Consider the following 19,656-nt stretch of genomic DNA (forward strand, 5'->3'; position numbering starts at 1 on the left):
TAAGATCTCATTACATGAAACCCATCACTACTAATTAGAGGAAATCCAGTTTGGTGGTTGAGAATGCAGACTCTGGAGCTAGACTGTCTTGAGTCAGAATGGTCAATATGCCATTAGTTTGCTTTTGACCTTAGGAAAGTTATACAACCTCTTTGGCCTCAATTTTTTCATCAGTTAAATGTGAAATATAATGATTCCTATCTTACAGAATTAGATGAATTCTATAAGATACTGCAAAAATTAAATTAATTCATTTTAAATGCTTTCAATAGTACCTGGGCATGTAGGAATTAACAAACATTAGCCATCATACCATCACCATCAAACAACAAGGGAGCTCTATTGGCAGTTGTGCTTAATTTCAGTTGTTCCAGTTGATTTGATTTACTTTTCAACTGTTGAATTATATTAGTATACTGAATATAAACTATTGATATTTTCACAGCTTAGTTGTACCTACAGGGGTGGAACACTATGAATGGTTGAATGGTCTATATAGTTTATCTTAATAAAATAATACGCAAATGCAGCTATTAATCAAAAATTAACTGAATATAAAAATCACTGCTAATCCTATCACACAGTCTTAGGATTTGAATAAAATACCATGTTTTTGTTTTCTTCTGACTTTTTGTTACAAAAATTGGATCATACAACATATATTATTTTGTAAAGTGCTTCTTCCTCGTTCAACAATTTGTTTTACATTGTTTATGTAAAATAAATATGTTTCTATATCTTTATTAATGACTATACAAGAAATTATCTTTTCTCTTGCTCTAACATTCACAGCATAGGGCACCACGCTAAATGTTTTACACAGATTAGTTTACTCAGAGATTCACAACATAAGTAGTATTATTAGCTCCATTTCAGAGGTGAGGAAACAGATTTAGACGGTTGAGGATATTTTCAAGGTACCACAGATAGTAAACAGTAGAGCCAAGATTGAAACTGTCTTATTTCAGAGGCCAAACTCCAAACACTTCTCTATTGCTTCTCATCATCTATTCTTAGACATTTATGTTGTTTTTTGGGTTTTTTTGGCCATGCCACGTGGCTTGCGGGATCTTAGTTCCCCGACCTGGGATCGAACCCAGGACCCAGCAGTAGAAGCGCAGAGTGCTAACCACTGGACTGCCAGGGAATTTCTGACATTTATGTTGTTTTAAATTTGTTTTCTGCTCAACAATATTGCATTGAAAATCCCTCTATATGTGTGTGTGTGTGTGTGCATAGTCCAAGAATTCAGAGGCTGCAGCAATATGTATATAGTTTAATATTACTTTTTAATATTTCCAAACATACTTGTGGGTAAATGTCTTACATACTTCTAACACAAATATTTCCAAGAGGAAAATCATCATGATTTATAAAAACTAAGAAGGAAAAAAGACTGGTGAATATACAAACCACAAATCTGCATTAAAAAGGTCAACTAAGATTTCCAATTTATACAATTAAGTATACATATACTTCAACTAGTTGAAATCAAACTAATTGATTCAACACTTATAAGTCTGTAATTTAAGAAAAATACTTTTAACATATAATCTATCATTGATATTTGAATCTGAATAAAATTTTAATTATTTACTGCCCATTATTACTCCTAAAGATGGGATACTTTTTGACTGGTTACCACTTAATTTAGATTTGTGAACTAATTTCCTCTATTAACTCCTCTTAGAAAGCTCAGCTCTCACTTTCTTTTTTTCCCTTTTTGTAACTCAATTCAAATTACCTTGTTAAATCAACTCAAATTACCAAGTTCTTATCTAGAGCAACCAGTATGGAGGCAGATGTGGTGGGAGATCCCAAGTATAAGGCACTGGCATTAATAATCTCCTAAGAGATATTAGAAACTATGTGAAAGAAAGAAAACAATGTACAATTAGGCTTGAGAAGAAATAATATGTATAAAAAAAGGAGACTGAGAATGGGTATTTACTAGAATAATACAAAATAAAGAGAACAATGATATGGATAACAGAAAGAAGGGACTGTCTCTTAGTAGAAAAGCTTACTCAACAGTATTTTAGCAATTGAGATTTACCTGGTTGACACCTTGTTTCCTTCAACAAAATAAAAGACAACTAAAAGCTTATTTTATGATTCTTTAGTTCAGAAGGTTTCTCTAAGGATATTCGTCAGGTGTAAGCAGTCATATTTAGAAAGTTCTCTTCAAAACATATTTAAAACTCACCACGAAATCATAGGGAGATCAAATAACATGGAATCATGAAAGTCAACCAAATATTGTTTAAAACCAAAAATGATACTACTATACTGCAATATAGATAAATATATAATAACATATTAGTGGTCTTAAATAAATAAAACACTTCTCATTCTACTGCATCGACTATATTGCTTCTCTCTTTTTAAGGAGCAGGGGCTGAAATCCAATCTGAAGTTCAAATGTTTAAAGGGGCAACATTAAAAAATAGTATCATCTGGATTTTATTCACAAATAACATATAAAAGTGAGCAATACAGACTAGAGTATACATGTATTTTAATTAGACAAGTTATAAAAATCTACTATTTAAGAAAAAGTGCATATACCACAGTGTTATTCTTCACAAAACCCACGGTGACATTACAAACTGGTAAATGATGGCATGTTAAGCTCAACTTCTGAAAAGGGTAATACTCACGCAGAGACAATTTCCTCACCACTCACAAACTTTGCATAAGAGACTGCTTTTCGGTGTCCTTTGAATACCATGATTGGCTGTTTAGTGTTACGAAGATCATAGTAGTGAACACAGTGATCTAAAATAAAACAAAACAAACAAAAAGAGAATAATGTAGTAAATGAAGAAATGGAAAGCAAAGCTTATTTTAACTGGTTTGGGTGTTTTTCATCAAATGTTTAAGAAACAACATCCCACCTATAACAGTCAGAAAACTAAGGGCAATGACTCCTTTTCAAAGATAAGAAGATACAGCACGTTTTCTGTTTTGAATCTAGGAGACTATGGTTGTGTAAAAAAGTGTATATACATATGCCAATGTCAGTCTGAAAGGGAGTTCCACTGATATTTCTTGAGATCCTGGCTCTAGAAACAGTATTAAGGATTCAAAATAACTGGAAAAATTTTAACGTATCCTTGCATTTTGATGGCTTTATAAAAATAATGTAAACATTTTGGGTTTCTGGTTAAACAAAATGCAATATAATTTTATTCCCCACATTTGCTTTTTTAAGAACTAACACCATTAACTTGAGATGTCTGGGTTTTTTGTGGTTAGCAGTAATCTTTTTTTTTTTTTTTTAAAGAAATTCACATTCTTTTATTTATTTATTTATTTATTTATGACTGTGTTGAGTCTTCGTTTCTGTGCGAGGGCTTTCTCTAGTTGCGGCAAGTGGGGGCCACTCTTCATCGCGGTGCGCGGGCCTCTCACCATTGCGGCCTCTCTTGTTGTGGAGCACAGGCTCCAGACGCGCAGGCTCAGTAATTGTGGCTCACGGGCCCAGCTGCTCCGCGGCATGTGGGATCTTCCCAGACCAGGGCTCGAACCCGTGTCCCCTGCATTGGCAGGCAGACTCTCAACCACTGCGCCACCAGGGAAGCCCCCCACATTTGCTTTTTAAAATACACTTTCTTGAAACACATGTTACATATAATAAAAATCTACTCACTGTAAGTACATAATTCAATGATTTTTAGTAATGTTACCCAGTGGTGCAACCAACACCATAAATCAGTTTTAGAACATTTTCTTCATCCCAGTAAGATCCCTCATGCACATTTACCACCCACCACCCTAGGCAGCCACTATATTTTACCTCCATAAGTTTGCCTTTTCTGAACACTTTATATAAATGAAATCATACAATATGTGACTTTTATGTATGCATGGCTTCTTACACTTTACATGATGTTTTTGCAGCCCATCCATGTTTTAACACGTGTCAGCAGTTTATTATTTTCTATTGCTGAACAGTATCCATTGCATGGATATACCACATCTTGTCTGTCCACTCACCAGTTTATGGATATTTGTTTCCATTTTTTGGTTATTGTGAATAATGCTGCTATAAACAATCGCATTCAAATCTTTGTGTGGACATTTATTTAGGTCTCAGGTAGATATCTGAAAAGTGTAATTACTGTGTCACGTGATAATTCTGTGTTTAGCTTTTTAAGAAACTGACGAACTGGTCACTGTACCATTTCACATTCCCACCAGCAATACATGATGGTTTCAATTCCTTTACTTGAGTTCTTTGAAAATTTTGGATACACATCCAAAATGTGCTTTGCAAATATTTTCAACCTTTCTGTTGCTTATCTTTTTAGATAAGTACGGAAGTTTTGAACTTTGATAAGGTCCAATTTATCTTTTTTTCTTTCATAGAACACACTCTTGGTGTTGCAAATACGAAAACTGACTAATCCAAGGTCTTAAAGATTTTTTTTTTTTATTTTTAGTAAGTATTTTAATTAATTAATTAATTTATTTTATTTTTGGCTGTGTTGGGTCTTCGTTTCTGTGCGAGGGCTTTCTCTAGTTGTGGCAAGTGGGGGCCACTCTTCATCGCGGTGCGCGGGCCTCTCACTACCGTGGCGTCTCCCATTGCGGAGCACAGGCTCCAGACACGCACGCTCAGTAGTTGTGGCTCACGGGCCTAGTCGCTCCGCGGCATGTGGGATCTTCCCAGACCAGGGCTTGAACCCGTGTCCCCTGCATTGGCAGGCAGATTCTCAACCACTGCGCCACCAGGGAAGCCCCTTAAAGATTTTTCTATTTTTTTTCTAACAGCTTTATTGTTTTGGTTCTTATGTTTAAGTCTGTGATCAATTTTAAGTTAATTTCTGTGTGTATGGTGTGAAGTAAAGGTCTTAGGTCATCTTTTTGCACGTGGATGGATATGAGTCCAGTTGTCCCAGTATCATTTGAGAACAGACTTTTTCCCCAATGAACCGCTTTGGCACCTCTGTTGAAAATGAATGGACTATAAATAAGGATTTTCTTCTGGATTCTTAATTCTAATCAAGTGATCCACAGATGTCCACTCTTCTGCCAGTACAACAATGCCTTAATAACTACAGCTTTGTAATTTTGAAATTGGGAAGAAAAAGTTCTCAAATTTTTCTTTTTCCTCAAAATTGTTTTGCTCTTGTTTGCCCCAACTGGTATCACAGCCTTTGATAGTTGTGATACTACATCTGATTGTTTTCAACAATACCCTGGGTACAGGTCTTTTCCCATGGAGACTCTGAATCAGGTCAAACAGAAACAACATCTTGCAAATGGAGCTTTTTCTTTTCTAGTGAGTTGTAAGTCAGGTCAAATAGTGAAAGTGATCTGGAAATGGGGATTTTTGAGAAGCTCCAAAACCAGTTTTTACCCCAGTGGTGACAACAAGGCTGCTGGTTTTCAAAGCTTCCATAACTATAATGTTAGTTCATTTTTATAAATTTGCCAGTATTTTTGTTGCTTATATGGAAAAGTATTCCCACATTGCAGTTTATGTTTATTATTGTAATTGCATTAAGTGATCACCTCAAATGACAGCATTCAGCTTATCCTGTGGAAGTACAAATGTATAGCTGTAATCTGTTCGGCATGTGTTAGAATAAAAATGGAAGAAAAAAATCCTCCTTCATCCGCTGTGCTCATGTTAAATTTATCAGTAAAAGACAGTAAACTTCTCTCTTGCAGTAAATAATTCAAAATTGAAAAACATTTTAGTAAAATAATTCTTTAATTTCTCAAGTTATTTTATAAGCTGAAAATAATGATACTATAAAATAGCATACTACAGTATAATGATATACTACCTCATTCTCAGGCTAATAAAAAAGCAAAAGGAGATGTAATATGTAAAAGATATAGGGGTATAAGTAAAGGTTAAATTATGTCATTGTGTATTGCAAAAAGATTTTTCAGTAGCTGGAATGAGAAAAGTAGTGTGGAGACTGAGTAAGAAATGCAGGTGTTTCTGTAGACATGGCAGCCTCAAAAGAAACTGTACTGCAGTACTCAGAACCAGCTTACCATGTGCGATTTATTTTCAGCAAAATATATACTAGCTATCACGTTACTGTTATTATGTTATCATGTTGGGTTTCTTTTCTTTTTTTGGTTTTATATTTTCACTGTATTTAGTTAGAATTTGACTTGACTTTACAGTTGCTTTAAGAGCTAGGAACACACAAAGGTGATCTTCAGTTGTACATTTGTGCATATACTTTAGCAATATTATGATATAAATAATTTAGGTAAGTATGTGAAGTCCTCAATAATTTTCTTTCCTTTATAAAAGGGAAGTCTTTCTGAAGTGTCACTATAATTCTAATAGTCTTAATAATTTGAAGATTTAGTATATGATCCCATCTCTATTTTTCTTTTCCCCCTTTTTTACTTTGAAAAATTTCAAATTTGCAGAAAAGTAGAAAGAATAATACAATGAATACCTTTGTACCTTTCAATCTAGACTTACCAACTGTAAGCATTTTACAAAATTTGCTTTATTCTCCCTTCTAAAAACAAACAAGCACACGTACTTTTTTTTCCCCTTGAACCATCTGAAAGTAAGTTTTAAATATCAGGATACTTTACCTATAAAAATGTCAGCACCCACTTTCTAAAAAGAAGAAAACTCTTCAACAATATCATATGTCATATTCAAGAAATTAATATTGACATGAGAATAGAATTTAATATGTATTCTGTATTCAAATATCCCAACTGTTTAAAAAATATCCTGAAAACTATTTATTTAATTTTGCTAAAGGGTCACACACTGTATTTAGTTTCTATGACTGTCATTTTATATATAACATTTTCATAATACTATTATTTTTGAAGCACCTAGGCTAGTTGTTTTGCAAAGTGTTCCACAAGTCTAAATTTGTCTGAATGTTTTCTCATTATTATGCTCTTATTACATAGCTTTGACAAGATTACTATAAAACTGATGGTCCTTCCTACTGCATCACATCAGGAGGCAATATAATGTTTGTTCCATTGGTGGCCCTAAATTTGTTTGCTTAAATGCCCCCATGGCCTTGTAAATGTAAACAGAATCTGTTTCTTTTTCTTCAATTTTTAATCAAACTAAGCTACTTGTAAAACCATGAAGAGGAATACCAACAAAGAACAATTTCCAGTACAATGAATAATTTTCCTATAGGGATACTAAAAAAAATAAACCAAACCAAACCAAAACAAAGCAAAACACCCAAACAAACACAGTTTCACCATTAATAAGGTAATCATTGCTGATATGCTAAAATAATAGGGTGGAAATAATTTGTCTGGAATAGATGTAGAAATATCTTATTGAACTTAATGTTTAATGAACAGTTCATTACCTTCTACTAAAGTAAGAATAAACCAACTATAACTGATAAGTCAAAGTTTTTAAATACAGTTTATGACACAGCCACTCTAAACTGTGTTCCAAAAAGCAAGAAGACAATATGGCCAATCAGAGATCAAACTGAATTTTTAAAATCCTCGATTCTATTTTCAGGTTTCCCAGATGCTTGAGAATTTATAAAAATTCTCAATGTTCCAGCTTTTGGATATCACCAAGATAGGGTTGGGATGAGAAAGCAAGTTGGAGAAATCCTTAGAAAGCTTTCCTTAGGCAGGGCAAATAACTTTAGTATTTAAAAACACACAGGTCCACTGGTTACTGATATTTATCTCATATAGCTATCATTACTGTTCTTAAAAACAATAATTAAATCATTTTTACGTCCTTTAAGCCTTTGATGATATCCTAACATACCACCTCAGAGATCTGAAAGAAAGCTAATCTTTGGAAACAAAAAGATCAAGCAAGTATAAGTTAAATGATACAAATGCACATGGAATACTTTGGAAGCATTTGCTTTTAACACCAGCTCTGAATCTGGTTGTTAGATCTTTGTTCATCATTTGAGAAAGAATCAGAAATTGTCATTGCTTATTTTTTTTTACCGTATATAAAACCCTAGAAAGACATATTAACTTTAGCCCACTATTATGTACGCTTTACTTTATGAGTCACCCCTCCTTACCAGTCTGCAAAAGATGCACAAGCAACTGTGATATTCCCCTAGTGTCACAGAAGTAGCAACTATCTATCTGTACATTAGAGATTAAGCCACAATCATCAAATCAGCAGCAGTTAAAAACAAACGAATAAGTTTTCCAGTTCTACACATAAAATGCTTAGAAGTTAACACTCCATCCTAACAACAACTAAAAGGTGAACAGACTAAAAAATCAACAACTATTCTAGGATCCATAAGAGAGGTGAGCACCAAGGTCAACCGCTGACACAAAGATTGGAAAGCCAAAAGCAAATACAGGGAGTCATAGCTTATCAGAGCAGAGACTCACAAGGAGAAATTGCCATGGGGAACCAGAATCTGGGTATAAAAATTTGAACTGTAACAGGTGAATTGCTGAAGGCTCAGTGTGGACAAGTCTGAGAGTTAAAAATTCCAGAAGGATCCAGTCATAGGAGTCCTGCATAATTTTGTCAGATTTATTTCTAGAAGCTTGATCAGGTTCTTAAAGGTAGAACACAGAGGATTTTTAGAGCAGTGAAAACACTCTATATGATACTATGATGATGAATACATTTGTCCAAATCCATAGAACGTACAATACCACAAGTGAACTGGTGATTATGATGTGTCAATGTATATTCATCAATTGTAACAAATGTACCACTCTGGAGGGAGATATTGATAATGGGGGGTTATGCATGGGTAGGGCAGGAGGCATAGGGGAACTCTGTTATCTCCCTCTCAATTTTGCTGTGAACCTAAAACTGTACTAAAAAAAAAAAGGCCTTTAAAAAGAAGTCTCAGTTATGTATCAACATATTTTCCCAAAATTAAAAACAAAAACAAAATCTCAGTTAAGAAAAAGTAGCAGAAACATTTATAACAATATCCTCCCTGGCTTAACTTACTTAGAACCTCAGGATATAAAACCGATTAAAGTAAGAGCTGCTCTAGTTAGAGCCCAAGAAGGAACAGGAGCCCTTTTCTAAGCCTCTTCTCTCCCTACATTTGGCTTTCCTTCCCACCTGCCAACTCTTGAGAAATCTGATGAGACAGAATTTGCAAATTAATAATTTTATTATTGATCACTATGAAAAAATGACTTCATTTATTTTTTCCCAAATTTATCTCTTTTTATGGTAGGAAGAGAGTATATTAATGAATTTTTAATGCTTAATTCCAAAGTTCATGGGTAAATAAAAACTTTTACAAATCGCTACTATGACCACCCCCAAATCCATTCCAAAATATCAATAACACCTATTTTTTCCAATAATAGCTATTTGTGTATGTTCATGATTTGTTGGTTTTAATTATCTTAGATGGAAGAAAATGTGTTTCCTCTAAAAGAGTTTCTCTTGTGCTGTTTCTAAAACTAGACTGGCAACAGGGAAAATATTGTGTAAATCTTCATACTCAGTAATACGACCCAGTACAATGTTCTATACATAGACATTAGTGGCTAAACAATGATATCATTATAAGCTTTATCACTTGGAAACGCAGAAAAATATGTATCCTGTATAGAAAAGTTTTAATGTTTGTGTTTGTTATTTGAATTCATCTGAAAGTATACACAATGAATTACTTGTGGAATATACAGTTTTATTACTATACTACTGTAGTAGGTTACAGATAAACATAAACCACACAATCTAAAATATTCACAGTGGCTTATATAACATTAAATAAGCACAAAATGTGGGCAAAATTTCCTGGTTTCACGGTTTGCCTTCTTTAGAATCAGTTTCTACATAATAAAATGTGTGCTAATTACCAGGGAAATTTAAGGAACTGTTTTCCTCTTCTGCTTAGTAGGTGATATTTTTTTAAAAATTAGATTTTTATAAAATTATTCAAACATCATAAATCTAAATTCAGAGGCAATGTCTTGCAAATCTAAATGGCTTTAGAAATATAAAATGGGCATGCCCACACTAGAAATAAAAGACTGAAATACATACTCAAAACGCAGTAGAAAATTATTTCCTCAACGTAGTAGAAAATTATTTCCTAGTTTGCTAAGTTTACGTATAGCCAAACTAAGCACCTGTAAAAATATGTGAATATTTATTTTGTGAGAATTAATTTGCTTTAGTCTTTACTGATCTGCTTTACTTCAATCTCTTTTCACAAAATGGTTGTCTAAATTAATGGTAGTAGGAAAGAACCAAAAGAAAAAAAAAAAAAACTAAATAGTTTTTATACAACATTTAGCTGAAAACTTTTAAAATTTTAATAAAATAACCCAATCAGGGGATTTGGTCTTTGAACTGGTAAATTTAATCTGTTTCAATTTACTGTGTTCAGATTAGTCAGATGTTTGGATTAACTCTCATCACCTTAGTTTTTACTTTTAATCCTGAGTTTTTCTATGGTTCTTCATTTCCTCGTTTCCTGCCTGCTATAGATTGAGTTCTTTTTAATACAGATTGAGTTTTCTCTCCTACTGTAGGTTTGGCAGTAGAGATTCTATTTCTATTCTTTAATGATTATGCTTAAAATTGTAGAATGAACGTATGACTTGAAGGATAAAGTTAATTAATATTGTTACACAGATTATACAAAAACCTTAGATTGTTTTCCATTTCATCAATACTCCTCCAAAACCTGGGTTACATTTTGATTGTCCAAATTTTTACTTCCATCTTTTTAAAACATCCAAATTAGTCTTATTTTTCTATTATTGTTGTTGTTTTTCTATACAGTCAATGCTAAGATTTACCCACATTTATGAATTTCTTTGCTCACGAGATTTCACTCCTTATATTTTATTCAATTCTTGATTTAATTCTCTTCTTTTGTCTGTTTCTCTGTGGTGGGGGGCAGGAAGAAGCAGCATCCTATGCCATGAAGTCAGTGGTTAGAATTCTCAGGGGTCCAGCTCCTCTCCACCACTCAGAGCCCAGGCTAAGACAAAGTTTCTGGAGATTTCCTCATGTAGATACGCAGATAGGCAATTACAACACCCTAGGTACACACTTCCCAGGTCCACACCACCGGTTCCCTCCTCAATAACTCTTCAATATCCAGGTCTCTGGATTACTGAGGCCAGCAACTTTCCATCACCACCAGGCAACATAACTTCAGCTCACATGTTTACTTCTCTGGTTTTTATATTCTGCTTTGTTTGTGACCCTTTGTGATTTCAATACTTTATAAGCTATGCATCTAAAATAATATTTTATATATTTTACCTAAAATAATGTTTATGTAAAATAAATAAAATATTTATTGACAGAGGATTTTCAGTTTATCTAGTCTATCACACTGTTAGAACCAGAACTCCCTTTTGAGAATCTTATTACTTCAATTGGTATAACCATTTGAAGTAAATTTCAAAATAAAAGACTGATTAACCCTTCACTACATCAAGTAACTACTTTTCTGGTGTATTTCACAGCTGTCCCTCCATTTCCAGAGGTACTTTCATCCAACCCAGGGTATTTTTATTAATATACAGTATATTTCTATATTAAGTGTCTTTCTATAGCAAGTGTCTTTCTATAGCAGTAATATAATAGGTAGGCTCCATGCAAGTAAATGATTGAAAACTCATCTAAGATGGAGAATTTAAGTGCAAAAGATAATGTAGATTTGGGGTTCAGTCTATTTAATGACCTCCTTTATGCTTTTTTTAAAGTCATAATGAATCCTATTATCTCAATAATAATAGTTCATAAGAAAAAAAATTTGGCTTTTCTCTTTTACTAGACAGATTTGGTCCTTATGTTTTGCTAAATGCTATTAAAACAGAGACTTAGTATTTTAATTCAATTATGTTCATCAGACAAAAACAGCTTTCTTACTATGACATATAAAGGGTCTTCATTATTTAGCCTATATCTACATTTCCAAATTCTTGTTCCACCAATTCAGGAACCTGTAAATATTTTTAGCATAGTTATTCTTGTCCCAGGAGAAGATAGAGGGGTACACATGAAAATGATATTAAGGAGCAATTTCAAAATACAAATGCTTGGCCTCCTCTCTGAAGATTCTAATTCAGTAGGTCTATGATAGGGCCCAGACATGAATAATGTTTCAGCTTCTCAAAAAAGACTGATATGTCTCAGAATGTAAAAACACTATTCTAATGCTATTTTTTACAACATACTAAAACTTATTTGCTTGTCTGCCTTACCTAACTGTGACATCTTGAGGGGTAAGATTATTTTTTATTTTTGTATACATAGTAACAAATACAAAGTTATTTTAAAAATACGTGTTTGTGAAGTTAATAAATCAATGATATAATTCTGATGAAAAGAATTCCAGGTATCCTGATTAATGTGATAGAGGGGGGAATTTTTTTTTTAATGGCACATGGTCTAGTTCCTCTAATCACTATTTACTTTCCTTTTAGGGACTGTAAGAAATCTTTAGATATATGTTACACATTGGATAAGCAGATCTGTAATTAAAGTGGAAACTACAAAGTTCATTGTGCTTAGGCTGATCAGTATCATAACATTCTATTTGTGGATCCAGAGTGCAGCTAAGTATCACTTACCTGGTGGTCTCACAGATGTTTCAACCCAGAATGACCACAGCTTCCTAATACTATCACACCCCTACTATGTGTCTTCTAATATACTTTTATTCAGAATTCAGTATTCTAGAGTTATACAAAATCAAGTGGCTGCTTTTGTTTCTATTTTCTGCAATTTATATCTGGAATAGAACCATCTTTTTGTATCCATGCATCCATCCTCCACCTAACCATCTGTCCATCCATCCATGCAAGTAGGGTTATTAACATCTTAAACTTATCACAGTTCCGGAGTTAATTAAACCACAGTTTTTGGTTGTTTGAAAAATCTTTGTTTTTATTTGTAAAAAAAGATTTTTTGGCTGGATATAGAATTAGGGGTTAAAAAAACTTTTTAGCACTTTAGATGTGTGGTGGTTCCATTGGTTTTTGGTCTGTATAGTTTATAATGAGAGGGTTGCTATAATTTTTATCTTTCACAGTATATAATATTCCTCTGTCTTCAAGATTTCTCTTTGTTTTGGACATTTTGACTATGATATACCTAGGTATTTTTGGTCTGTTTTTGTTTTTATCGTGTTTGAGGTTCTGTGAACTTCTGGTACCTAAGGTTGGTTATCTTTCACCCATCTTGAAAAATTCTTGGTCTTTATCTCTTCAAATATTTCTTCTTTCCTTTTCTTTCCTTCTGCTTTTACAACTCCAATTACAAGTGTGTTTGACTGTTTGACATTGTCCAGCAACTCTTCCGCTACTGTGTTCTGTTTTTCCCTCCCACTCTTTTCTTTGTGTTTCACTCTGGATAATTTCTATTGACCTATCTTCAAGTTCATCTAGTTTTTTCTTAGTTTGTATCCAATCTGCTGATAAGCACATCAAAGAAGTCTTTGTTTCTGACTTAATACAAATTAAGATTTGTATTTCTACTATTTCCATTTCACTTTTAAAAAATACTTTGCATTTCTCAGGTGAAATTCTTCATCTTTTCAAGCACATTGTTTATCTTTCCCACTAGATCCTTTAACATGTAATCATTTATTTTAAAATTTCTGTCTCATACCCCAACACCTGGGTTATCTATAAGACGAATGAGTCCTTTGAGTCTTGACAACAGGATGCTTATTCTTACTTATTTGTATACACATACTTTTAAATTAAAGGTAAGAGATCATACATAGAACAGTAGACTCTGAGGTAAACAGTATTTCTGTCTGGAAATGAGTACCTCTTTTTCTGTCAGGCCATTAGTGTGATGGAATCAACTAACCTAGTCAGTGGTTGAGCTGAGTTTTGGTTTTGGTTGTTAAGCTCACTGTTGTTAAGTGCATCACAGGCTTCAAATTTTTCCAGCAATGAGCTGTCATCACTTTGTGCTTAGCGTGGTCCTGGGGCAAGAGAAACTCTTCTCAGTATTCCTGCTCTACTGTTACTTTTCAACAATTCCTCCATGTCTGAGCCTAGGAGAGGGTCTTTCTCCATGCTACTGTCCCTCCTCCAGTGGTAGAGGACTCTTTCTTGTTTTTCTGGTGGTAGGATTCTGTTTGGAGAGGGGTTCTCAGTTCTTCTATTCCATCATGAGTCCTAGGAAGGGTGCACATGCCTGAGTTTCTGGTATGGGGCTTCTTAAGCATTCCAACCCCTCACCATCATGGCAGGCAAATTCTACATAGCATCTGAGGCAGGTCTTAGACAAGAGAGAGTTTTCATGCCACTCAATCAGTGGTAGTAGATCTCTGCTTTGTATGATGCAGGATCCTGAGCCCAAGAAGTTTTCCTGCTTCTCTCCTAAGAGCTTAAAGCTTCTGCTCGATATGAGAAGAGGGTCTGGAGAAAAAGGTGATCATTTTGTGCTGGTCTTTCATCAGGAACTCATCACTTCATGAACTTCTGACTGCCACTGATGCAGGTTACTGTCTTGCCTCATTCATTTTGTGAACAGCCAGTGGAGGGCCATGGAGAAAAGCTTATAAGTAAGTGTGCATTCCTCTTTTGTTCTGGACTTCTAATTATTCTACACTGCTATGCCAACCCACACTTGGCCTTTAAGAATGCGTTAACATTTTAGCTCATTTCTTCTTACCAGCTTCTATGGTGGCTACTTCTTCCTCTTGTAGTCTGCAAATGGTGAAATTGTTCATATGTCCTATCTTTCCTTGGAGGGGCTTGGCATTCCTTGGAATTCAGTTACTCTGCCTTGTGATCTCAGCTCTCTGACAGGCAGGGGTCAAGAAAAGTTACAATTTTGTAGCTCATATAGTGTTTTCTGTTTTTAAGATGAGGGTAACATTTCTCATCTTAAAATGAATCTAGGAGAAAGAGCAGGAGTGATAGAAGAAGGGAAGTAGGGTGGTAAGGAAGGAGGGAGGAGAGGAGAAATATGAGAGTGAGAAAGATAAGGGAGAAAAAGGGTAGAAGTGAAAAGGAAAAGATGGAGAGGAAGAAGAAAGAGGAAGAAGAGAAGGAAATAAAAGGGAGGAAGAGAAAAAGAAGGAAAAGAAGTAAGGGGAGTTGAGAGAGAGCACTAGAGAACATGAGCAAGCAGGAGTCAGCATATGTACAGGCAAGGAAAAAAGTTTCTGAGATTCTGAACTTCTTTCTACAACCACAGATGGTTCTACAATAGTTGAGAGAGTTCAGGTTTTCAGATTCATGCATGAATTTATGAAAAAATCCACATCTTACTAAAACTCCTTGATTTATATCATAAAAATACATATTTCTTTACAATTAAAAATATTTATTTTATGTTGTGCAATAACTCATTTAAAGACTAATCTAACAATTAAAGCATTTAGCACCTAATTTTTGACTAGGAATAGCCACTCATTGATTCTCGGCCACCTACAATGATCTATCTATATCTGTCCCGAAATTAAGTAACCAAGTAGACTTCTAATTTTTGTTCTGAAAGAATACTAAAAAACTATAACGTCATACATTTTTAAATCAATGTCTAAAATTTTTCATCATTTGCCATTTATAACATATTTAAATGACATTTTAAAATATAAATTAAGTATATCTAATGAAATCTAAACACCACAGTAATTTGATGTCAAACATCATCCATTAAAAAATATACATAAACAAGATATTCTTTAAGAGTGGAAAACTTCACATAATCTTTTCCTTGAATTTGTATTTTCGTTCACCTTGCAAAATAAAATGTATTCCATTGATTTTATACTGTCTTTTTAGACTAAGTCTTATTTAGCATTCTCTCTTCTTTGAAAAAAGGATGTATATAATACAAACATTAATTTTCTGTGACCAAAATGCTCTAATTGTAAGATATTTTCTCCACTTGAGTTACTATTAAAATTATCAGTATACAATTGATAAAGAACAACAAATTTTGATAATTATTAAACAGAAGTAATACTTTATTAGAAATACAGGTTGTGGCACACCATCTCCCACCGCCTTTTGTACTGACTGTGTTCTGGTAACTACAAAATGAATATTACTTACTCTTAGAATTCCATTCTTATTGTTCAGCATTAATTCTATTCCTATAGTTCATTTATATATTTATACAGATATAGTCATAGAAATGTAAAATTTCCTCACAGTAATGTCATTCAATTTTTTAAATCCCAAGTTTGTGCCAAAAATCACACAGCCATTTATTATCAAAAATATTTTTAATGATCTGACATCTTTACTGGACCACTCTTTAATTTTTTATTGAATACAAAGAACTAGAACCATCTACCTTGCTACCGAGTAATGAAGAGTATTTTAAAATCAGAATTTTTGCAAAGTACTAAAACGGGTTTACCAACATCAAATCAAATGCGCAGGAACACAATCCCTTATCCCAAGCACTTGGGGCAGATAAGTTTCATAATTCTGAATTTTTCAGATTTTGAAAGGAAATATGCTTCATATTATGCAACACTCCAAGTAAGGTCTGTGTCCACACTCTGTAATCAAATACATTAATATTTCTACTGGAAAACTTATGAACAATTACATGAAGTAGGATATATATAAAAATAAGTAGCTCTGCTCTATATCTAATCACGCCATCAAATGAAAATGAGTTTTTGGTATTCAGAGCTTTCTATATTTTCAAATCGCAGATAATGGACTATGGACCAGTATTAATTATACCTGTTTATTTGTCCAACTGAAGTAAGAAGATCCACGTTCAATATTTGGTGCTAATGGCTTCTTTGCTTTGCTCCCATGGAGCTTGAGAATAAGGAACAATGCATACGTTTTTTGACAACACTCAGAAGAAGTCCTTTAAAGAAAAAACAACTTCACCCACTTTCACTCTCTTACTCAACAAATATCTAAAGTAAAAGAACTCAAAGTACAAAATATACTTTTTCTAATGCCATGTTTCACTCTTAATAGAAATACCTGTAAGACAAAGAATGACAGCAAGTTACTCTAGTAACAACATTTAGAAGAAACATCCCTTTGTCAGATAATCCTGAGGTTTTTACAACCTGGTAAAATGTACCATGTTAAGGCTCATGATAATGAGAAATATGTTTTTCTCTTGTAAAACAGAAAAAAACTATTATAAAAGTTGAAGTATGGGGACTTCCCCAGCGGTCCAGTGGTTAAGACTTCGCCTTCTGGGGACTTCCCTGGTGGCACAGTGGTTAAGAATCCGCCTGCCAATGTAGGGGACACGGGTTCGAACCCTGGTCCAGGAAGATCCCACATGCCGCAGAGCAACTAAGCCCGTATGCCACAACTACTGAAGCTTGCACTCCAGAGCCTCCGTGCCACAAATACTGAGCCCGAGTGCCACAACTACTGAAGCCCGCACGCCTAGAGCCTGTGCTCCACAACAAGAGAAGCCACCACAATGAGAAGCCTGTACACTGCAACGAAAAGTAGGCCCCGCTCCCCACAGCTAGAGAAAGCCCGTGCACAGCAACGAAGACCCAATGCAGCCAAATAAATAAATAAATAAATAAATTAATTAATTTAAAAAAATAAAAGACTTCACCTTCCAATGCAGGGGGTGCCGGTAACAAATTCAATAAAGACTTTAAAAATGGTTCACATCAAAAAAAAAAATCTTTAAAAAAAAAGTTTAAGTGGAAAAGGAGAACTGGCATGATACCTCAGGCTTCACTGTCAGGCATATCAACTTACATATGAAATTTGAGGACCTAAAAGTTGATTTTCTTAAATCTCTAAGTTTCTACACAAACCCTAAATGGTTTTAGTGCTCCATCAGGGTTTTCTTACTCCAGTTTGGAGACCTTTGCTTCAGATTACATGTCAAGTATTTAAGCATGTACTTCTATATGTGAAGATTTTGTAAAGCATGTGCTTAAAGGTAGCAGAGTATTTTTATGTAGATTTTTTTCCTGTGCTTTCAGACAAGTGGAATCCAGTGAAGGTGATATAGTTGGCTAAAGTACACTGATACTCTGTAAGTGATGATTTTTTATAAACAGAAGATGATTAGAGCCTTGATAATTATGTAGAGAAATAGCCTTTATTCATTCAATATCATAAAATTTCCCAGAACAGTGTACTAATTAGCCATTGCCACAAAATTGCTGTGTAACAAACTATTCTAAATTTTAGTAGCTTAGAACCGTCATTTATTTTCACAGGTCTGAGGGACAGATTAGGGTTGGCTGATTTCAGTAGAGCTTATTTATTTGTCTGGAGGTTGGATGATTTGGCTGGGGCGAGTCAGTGCCACTCCAAGTGGCTTTCTTCCTCCCCCTGGGACCAGTAGCTAGCTTGAGCATGTTCTCTTCATGCTGATGGCAGAGGGGTAAGAGTAAGCAAGCCCAGCTGTGAAAGCATATTTCAAACTTCTGGTCAACTTCACACCTAACCATCACTTGGGCCAAAGCAAGTCACATGGCCAAGTCCAGAGTCAGGGTGGAGTTGTTTCCCACAGTGGGAAAGCACTGTTTAGTGTCAAAGTACATAAATACAGGGAAGGATAAAGAACTGAAACCAAAAATGCAATTTAATATAAATATTAAAATCTGAAACAAATCTTTCAGCATCTTATAATAGCTTAATATTGATTAATAGAGACCAATTAAATTAATAGAGACTAAGATCTCTAGGGGGAAAAAGAAAAGTCACATTTTATTTAATTCAATTAAGCCCTTTAAGATAATATTTTAACCATGGTCTCTGTCTAATGATATCCAACTCAGACACTAGTACCTAAATTTTATATTTTCTGGAGCAGCCTTTTATAATATAGCCTCTTCTCCAATCCTCATTCTAATTCTCCCACTAAAGAAATAATCTATAAATTACATGATTCATCACTCTACTACTGTGTTTAGTATCAATATATTAAAAAAAAAAACTAACCTTGCAAACAAAATGTGAAAACACCAAATAAATATTTAAATTCAGAAAAAATGATTTCAATTTTTTAACATAGGTTTTCAAAAATATTTAAAGTATTTCATATGACAGATTTACAATAATCTACAACAGTAAGCCACATTTAGAAGTCAATTTTTTAAAACCTCAATGAGGAAAAACACATTTTCTGGAACTCTTTAAGTAAATCACATATATCAGGATGTAAAAACCTTCTCTTATTGAGTGAATATCTGAATAGACAATGACAATCTTATTTATTCGGGCATTAAGCTTATTCTAAAAATTCCCTTAAACATAACCCATCCTAGCTGTCTGTAGGTGCTTGCAGAAAGGAACATAAATGATGTAGCTGAAACTGAAGTGTTAGTGGCTTACTGGGAAGAGAAACAACAAAAATTGATGAAGTCTCAATCTTTTATTAAAAAAAAAAAAAAAAAAACTTAAGAGAGACTACCATGTATGTTTATTCACTTAAACCATTTTCACTTATAACTGCCAAAAACTCAATTATAAGAAGTTTCTATTGTAATATCTTAAAAGTATTTAATGATATATTTTATGAATTTTCTATATGCTAATTTTTAGCATTTGTTTAAATTAGTCTACATCTTTTCCATCTTTTTAAAAAAATTTCTTTCTGATTTGGAAAGTAGCCTGCATATAGACAGTTTATAAAACATGTGAAAAGTTTCAACATCTTTGTAACTACTACAGTGGTTACAACTACAATATTAAAGTCTCCTGTGCATCACATTTTTTTTCCCTCCTTCTGAGAGGTAACTGCTATATTTGAAGTTAGAACAA

General features: G+C 33.8%; 1 protein-coding gene across 6 annotated transcripts in view; it reads right to left on the minus strand.

Annotated features, from left to right (window-relative positions):
- Nucleotides 1-19,656, minus strand: part of COP1 (COP1 E3 ubiquitin ligase) — a 267,664-nt gene that overhangs the window by 66,972 nt on the left and 181,036 nt on the right. For all 6 annotated transcript variants that reach the window (XM_059937005.1, XM_059937022.1, XM_059937032.1 and 3 more), the window contains one exon: nt 2,661-2,778. In XM_059937005.1, the coding sequence (XP_059792988.1) occupies nt 2,661-2,778 (118 nt within the window). The remainder of the gene's footprint in view (nt 1-2,660; nt 2,779-19,656) is intronic.

This window comes from Balaenoptera ricei, chromosome 1 (genome assembly GCF_028023285.1).
Source record: "Balaenoptera ricei isolate mBalRic1 chromosome 1, mBalRic1.hap2, whole genome shotgun sequence".
Classification (NCBI taxonomy): Eukaryota; Metazoa; Chordata; class Mammalia; order Artiodactyla; family Balaenopteridae; genus Balaenoptera; species Balaenoptera ricei.